The sequence below is a fragment of the Metopolophium dirhodum genome, chromosome 1 (assembly GCF_019925205.1).
Source record: "Metopolophium dirhodum isolate CAU chromosome 1, ASM1992520v1, whole genome shotgun sequence".
Lineage (NCBI taxonomy): Eukaryota > Metazoa > Arthropoda > Insecta > Hemiptera > Aphididae > Metopolophium > Metopolophium dirhodum.
In genome coordinates, this window is record NC_083560.1 from 107,208,751 (window position 1) to 107,216,353 (window position 7,603).

General features: G+C 27.4%; 1 protein-coding gene across 1 annotated transcript; it reads left to right on the forward strand.

Annotated features, from left to right (window-relative positions):
* Positions 1 to 3,615: 3,615 nt before the first annotated feature.
* LOC132949387 (TATA element modulatory factor-like) lies at positions 3,616 to 5,136 on the forward strand (the record flags this gene model as incomplete). Its single annotated transcript, XM_061020253.1, has 6 exons — positions 3,616 to 3,760; positions 3,822 to 3,895; positions 3,995 to 4,332; positions 4,410 to 4,520; positions 4,578 to 4,880; positions 5,016 to 5,136. Coding segments are annotated over 6 exons (1,092 nt in total), but the record flags the coding sequence as incomplete, so codon positions are not given.
* Between the last annotated feature and the right edge of the window lie 2,467 nt (positions 5,137 to 7,603).

Below are 7,603 nucleotides of genomic sequence, written 5' to 3' on the forward strand. Positions count from 1 at the left end.
ATTGAATGGTGTTTATAATTTATATCGGTCAATATAAGTGGAATAGACAGAGGATTCTGGCATTGCTCCGATTATTATACCATTCGGTATGTTTTATACCTAAATAGTCGAGGTTACGTTACATATATTATTAGATATCTTGTTGTATCATATTATCGGTGCCATGTAATTGTATGGAAATAATTTGGCAACTGTAAAATTAATTATGATATAAATAAATAATAATATTGTTACATGTTTGACTTATGACAATGCTAACCAATGAATTTCATCAAAATTGGTGTTTTCTGTATTGATTGTTATGAACATTGTTTGAAGCTTTATCTACAGAACTTAAAGCCGAATACAATAGTTATAGAAAATAAATTAGTTTGTGACATAATATAGGTACAAAACATTTTACATGCAAGCTGTAGCCTGTAAGCAGAAGGTAATAACGCTAGAAGGCAAAAATTATTAATAATTATTGTTTTCACTATATAATATAATGATACTAATTTTTACTTTGATGAATATTTCAAGTAACTACAGTTAATTGCTTTAAAGGGAATTCGATACCGTGATTTTCTGTTTTTGTCTAACACACGCGCGACATAGGATTTTAGACGGGTTTTTTGCCAAACATATCAATTGATATAATGAAGCAATAAGAATTCTGAAAACAGATTTGAATTTTTCGTCAAGTCTACTTGAAATTGACTTTCCCACAGTTTTGTTTTTTTGATTTTAACATTTCCAAAAATTGAAATAAGACAATTTTTAATTACTCATTTTTAAAATGATGTTTTTAGAAGTTTGGAGGATAATATCAAATTTTTGAGAAAGCCGTTTTTTAGTTAACTTGAAGATAAATTCAAATCTGTTTTCAGAATTCTTATGGTATGTCTGGCAAAAAAACACGTCTACAATACTATGTCGCGCGTGTGTTAGACAAAGACAGAAAATCACCGGGTGGAATCCCCTTAAGTTAAAACAAAAAAACCTAAATCATTTTGTCAAAAATTGGTTTTGATTAAAAATTTCCAATTTTCTTAATTTTTTTCCCCAACGATTTTCAAAACTACTGGTATTTTAATCCCACTACCCTCAAAGTGTCAACAAAATTCACTTGACAACCAAAAAAAATAATGAAGTAGAAAATCTAAGCAATTTTATTGCTCCAAATCACCTTCCGTGTTGGTCACGAAAAAAAAACACAATTTTTAAATCAGTTAATGTGTTAAATTTTTGCTTCTGTAAAATTAAATCAGCGATTTGTTAGGATATACCTGTATGACTATGACAAAGGGCTATGCTTTACATTAAAACTTGTTATCGGTGCATACTTAAAAATGATTAAAATGCTGGTGCATAATATTGTTAATTGGGAAATCGTTAAAATGAATGCTCTCGCCTTGAATTATTTAAAAAAAAAAAAATAAATATCTTTCACAAATTATCCAGTATTTTGTCATTTTCACATTTTTTTTTAATAGTACCTAGTTTATTTTATTAGTTTCATTTCTAGAAATAATATTTAAAGAATTTTCAACTCTTGCTATTTTTAATGCTTTTTGAAGTAGAATTTTTGTTAATGTTTCTAGCTTTTTAATATTTTCAATAATAATTGAAAAGTTGGCTTTAGTATTATATAGGCAAGATCAGGTTTAACATTGGATTTATTCAGAATTAATTTACAGATTTTAATGTTATATGCGTCATCTTGTAGAATTTGAATAAGAATTTTGAATTCTTCAAAATTATATGCATGTAATAATTGCAGATTATATGACTATAACTTATAACCAGGGCTTGCATTTGAAAAAAAAATCCGTTTTACGTTATTTACAATTAAAACGTTACACAATTTTTTCGTTTATCGTTGTTCAGAATTAAAACGTTACACAATTTTTGCGTTTATTGTTATTCAGAATTAAAACGTTATCCAAGTTTTGAATTTATCATTATTAAGAATAAAAACGTTATTTTACCCAACATTTTCCAACAATCCAGTAAATAATTTACTACTTAATTTTTTCCAACATCGTTACCAGAAAATTATAATTTATTATTTTATTAATATTCAATATTGGTATAAATGGTATTCTATATACCAAACACCTAGGTATTTTATATAATTACGTTGGTACCTATACTATACCAATTATTATTTAATATTTTTATTTAATAAATTACCTAGGAATTATATAAAATCACTACACATTATATTACCTATAATAGCAAAAATAAAACCATTAATTATTATTTTTTTAAATGTATTATACATTTATACCTAATTGATCATCAATCATTATTATTTATTTATAGTTTTATAAGTTTTAGAATTATATAGTCATTTTTACAACATTTCATATTATGTAAATATCATTTAAAATTAGACAGTAATTTATGTTTTACACATTTGCACCGATTAGTTTGACATATACCTGAAATGTACATGAAATACATTACTTGAAATGTATTTATACCTTGCTACAATTGCCTAATAAATTATAGAAATATTGAGTATAGACTATAATATTATAGTATTCCTATTACTATATACACAAATAATGGAATAAATACTGACACCAATATGTAAGTAAATAGTAATGTATTCAAGTATATATATGATACTACCCATGATAGCGTTTTTGTTTTAATATTTAGCTAGGTAATATAAATAAAACTATAAGACTACAGAGTAGACAAAGTACAGAGTGAATAGTGAATACAAAATAAGCCTATACTCTAACTCTATACTTCTACAGCGCAATTATCGGGGCATTATTAATCATTATTAATAATAATAATAATTATTATTATTATTATTATTATACTAGGTATTAGCTATTAACAATTCAGTTTAAAAGTTATCAATAACTCCAAAAAAATGCGGGTAGGTAATGTCCCAGATACGGAATATAATATAATCAATTCTTAGATTTTTTTCTAAGACAAAAATAAATAGCATGAAATAAAATATATTTCTACGAAACCAATATACCTTAAATACCTTTAAATAAATGGATTTTAAATTTTCAAATAATTTTGTTTTGCGTTATTTTTCGTAATGATATTCTATAAATTACGTTTTGCGATATTTTTTGTTTAATGATATATTATATATATTGTTAATCGTTATGTTTTGTTTTGCGGTATTTAATTATTTTTGATTATCGTTTTCCGTTATAATTACGTTTACAAATTTCAATCGTTATTTGTAAAATATAACGTTATAATCATAACGTTATTATAACGTTTGCAAGCCCTGCTTATAACCATATAAAAATCTAAACAAAACTGGTTGACAGTCATATTTATGTGTATAGAAATGCCAAACCTGCAACAAAACGTCCTGCTAAAAACAACAAAATAATAAAGGTTTATAAAAAAAATATATCAATAATGCATCGTTATATTTTAGTGTTTTACGTTGCTGAGCTACAAACACTTAAAATGTAGTAAATATTGAGAGCATATTTATTTTATCATTGTTGACAAAATAAAATAAAATTGTTTTTATTACACTGACTACCAAAATATGAAAAAAGTAATTCAAATAAATTCAAAAAATTTAAAATAACATTTTTTGATACTGTTAAGTATTAATTTATTGATATTAATGCACGAATATTACAGGTAGCTGAACAATTCCCAAAACAGAAAGCAAATATTCGAAAAAATTCTTTTATAATGCAAAAAGTCAAATCAAAAATTAATACAAACTTATTAAAAAATGAAAATATTCCAAATAAATGTGTATCAGATATGGATGAAGGTTAAAGTTGGTATTTTGGGCTTAAATTTCAAATATTAACTTATAAAATATTATATTACAGCTATATTACGATGGGAGAAGCTAAAGTCAAAAAGTAAAGTGTCTGGCGATGGCCAGGAAGTTGCTACCACTGGGGTAATTACCACTAAAATATAATATGACGATTAATCATCAATAACCTGTACATTTTGTGGTTAGCATATTTTTATCTTATACTAATTACATACATTGCAGAGTCACATTAACAGTCACAAAAACGTGATGAAGTCTGATGTAAATAAAAAAAATGTTAATTTATCGAAGACCAATGACCTTGAGCCATTGAAGGTCGAAATGGAAAAGATGAACAATTTTATGGAACAGTTCAATAATAAATTAAATACAGTCACGATGGAGATGTCAAATGAGAAACGTAGTAATATTGAGTTGATGAATTCGGTTACAGTGGTCTTGGATAAGAATTTTGAGTTGGAACAGAAAATACTTGAAGGATTTTCCTACAAAGAAAAACTGGATTCGACGATTATGGAATTAGAAAATGTCGTCAATGAAAAAATAGACCTTCTAAAACGGTATACACAAAAATATGAACACAATAGTGACAATGGTGTATAAAAAATAGTTTTAAAAAAAAAATCCTTATTATTAGTTTGGAAGAGGCGGAGGTTGCGTTAGCTAATGCGAGGGAAAAGATTCATGTCCTATCGGAAAAATCTGATGACAGTGAATACGTTGAAAAAATTAAGGAAATAGAAGATGAGTAAATATAGTAAAATCAACTGTCTTAAATAGACAAGTAAAATATTTTTTTTTTTAGGCGTTTAGAATGGAATACATATCAAATACAACTGGAGAATCAGATCGCCGAAGATCATAAAGCCTTGAACCGCAAAGAACAGTACATTAAAAACCAAGATTACATGATAGAAAACTTGATGCAAGAAAAACAGAATTTGGAAATACGGTTGAACAATCCTGTGGTAGAATTAAAATCGCATCAATCAGAAAAAATAGAAAAATATCAAAACGAAATAAGACAACTTTCTGTAATTATAGCAGACACGAAGAAGACGTTGGTAGCAACCAAAGAGTTCCACAAAATAGAGATGTCGGAAATGAGGTATACATTTATAATAAGTTAATAACACTGCAAATGTAATATTACAACTGAGTAGATAATACATCATATGTTTAGGTTAATTTTATCATATTAATGTTATGTATAAAAAATAATATATAAGTGTGTGATTTATAGGGATCGTCTTAAGGAATTGGAGAAATTAGTAGATACAAAAAACGATTTAATTTATCAGCAAAACATGACATTAGAATTGATGAGGGAAATAACTCCGTCAAAAAACGATATAATTCGATAATGAAACGCAGATGGCCACAAGAATCTTATGACAAGACTATTACGAATTACAAGAATACGAATCACTTACATTTTTATTTTTGCTAATCAATATATTGTGTTATATTTGGCGAGATGCGAACAGGAATTTTTATAACTTTGTTTGCATAATGATACCTAATAAGTTTGTATTTTATTTATAGATGCAATTAAGTTTGCATGTGTAAACTATACATAACATAAAATACATGATGTACTTTCACTCTTACCAGCGAAGGTGGCATTAACTTAACTAGTTAATTATTTTTGTTTTTAACTTATTCAGTTAAAATGTTTATTTGTTTTTTATTGTAACTTAACTTTTTATAGTTAATTATCATTTTCGTGCAGTTAAGTTAATTTACTTTTCGTGTTATCCAGAACCAGATAGACAATACTGATTCGTTTCATTATCTAATTATTATATTATTATAATAATCTAATTTTTTATACAGTGTTAAACGTCTTGGTAAATGTTTGTGTAAATCAAAGACTTAAGAATATGGTAATTGAGTTAAGTTAATTTTATTTTCTATTTTAACTTTAAACTTATCCAGTTAATTTTTTTTGTTAACTTTTAAACTTTTTAACTGAAGGCAATTTAATTGAACTGATTTAACTTGCCACAGTTAATTATTTTCAGTAACTTGCCCACATTTGCTTACCTAGTATGATTTCATACGCAAAATCGGATAGATTTATCACTGAGAATACCACATATGGAGTCTGATAAAAAAATATGGCTCAAATAGTCTTTCTGCTGACCATTGAAAAACATGCGTAACACATTGACGGTTACATTTGCGCCTGAAGCAACGGAAGCCTATAAACTGTTACTTTTGATAATCCCTTGTTCTTGAGCTACGTATCTCTTGAGATGAGGTTGTTGACATCGATATTGTAAAAACTTTTATGAATGAATGCCAATGGATTCAAAGGTGCTCATCGCGAGCCCGAACGGTCCAGTACAGCGGAAGTGGTAGTATCACTGATAATATCAACTGATTGCAGTGAATACATCACCGTCCATTTGAAGGAATGTCTTCAACGAGTGGGTAGCGGACATAACTTGACAGTTGGCCTAGTCAGGAGACCTGCTGCAGTTCGAACTGTGGCAACGTGGGAAATACGATCTGACTCAGGGTACAGCTTCAGGATTTTTCCGAGGCGCCAATGAAATGTGGCTTCTTTGATCAGGACAAGATCACCGAAAGTCAATTTTCCGCGTGTGATTGCCAGACCATTTGATACGGTGTTGGAGGCTGGACAAGTACTCGTTTCTCCGTCTCACCCAGAAATGGCGATTGTGATCACTGATGAGACGTCATCGTTGCAATTTAGATAATAGAATGTTCAGAGTAATTGCAATTTGATTCAATTTTTAATATATTTATAATATCAGAAGCTTTACCAAACACCTTACATGGAAAATGTAAAGAAATATTTGGGAGTGAATCTAAACCTGAAAGCGATGATGGAAGTTACAAAGTAGATAATGATTCAGAAAATATTCTATCAAACATTAAAAACAATTCAGGAAGTTTACTACCAATTTTTCAAATATTTTAAATAAAGGTTTAATATCAGCTGATATTCCCAAATATTTATAATGTTAAAGATAGGATTGACATTACCGGTAACTAGTGCTAGTCCTGAAAGATGTTTTTGAAGATGAAAATAGTGAAGAATCGACTTCGTTTACTATGGGACAAGAGAGATTACAAGGACTAATGAGAATAACTTGTGAAAAAGATATAATTATAAATTTTGAAAATATCAACTACACATTTTTTTTTTAAAAAAAAGTATTTTTTTAGTTTTTTTTCTATAATTGTCAATAAAATTTTAGTTGTTGTGTAAAAATGCGTGCAATTTAATACGAGCTTCCTGATGTATAGTTACAATAGCAATTGAAAAATATTACAAATACATAGGCACAAATTTTTTTTATCAGCATTTAAAATTTAACAGTTATTTTGTAGTTAAAAATGTATAAAATTCTCAACTTTTATATCTAAGAATTGAAAATTTAAAACAAAGTTCGATGTAAATAGGATATATATATAAATTACTTTATTCAGAATATTGTCATAAAATATACTTAGTAATATCATAGGCTGAGTGACCGTCTTCGCTCAGAATCATTTTTCTTATATAATGATATTATATCATTGAATTAAAATTTAACACCATCCATTACAGTGATCCACTTGTAACCTACTGTACAGCAGAGCGACATCCACTTACCCACCTTTTTTAATATTTATAATTAAATGATAGTTTGTCTTTAACACAGTTCTAGCATTTACTGGAAAATGATTAAAACACCTACGATGAGTCTTTAAGATCTTTAATAATGCTGAGAATGCAGATAAAGTAACATTATTTTCAACTGTCCAATGCGTTAATAATTTAAGAATGGAATTATCATTATCAAAAATAATATTTCC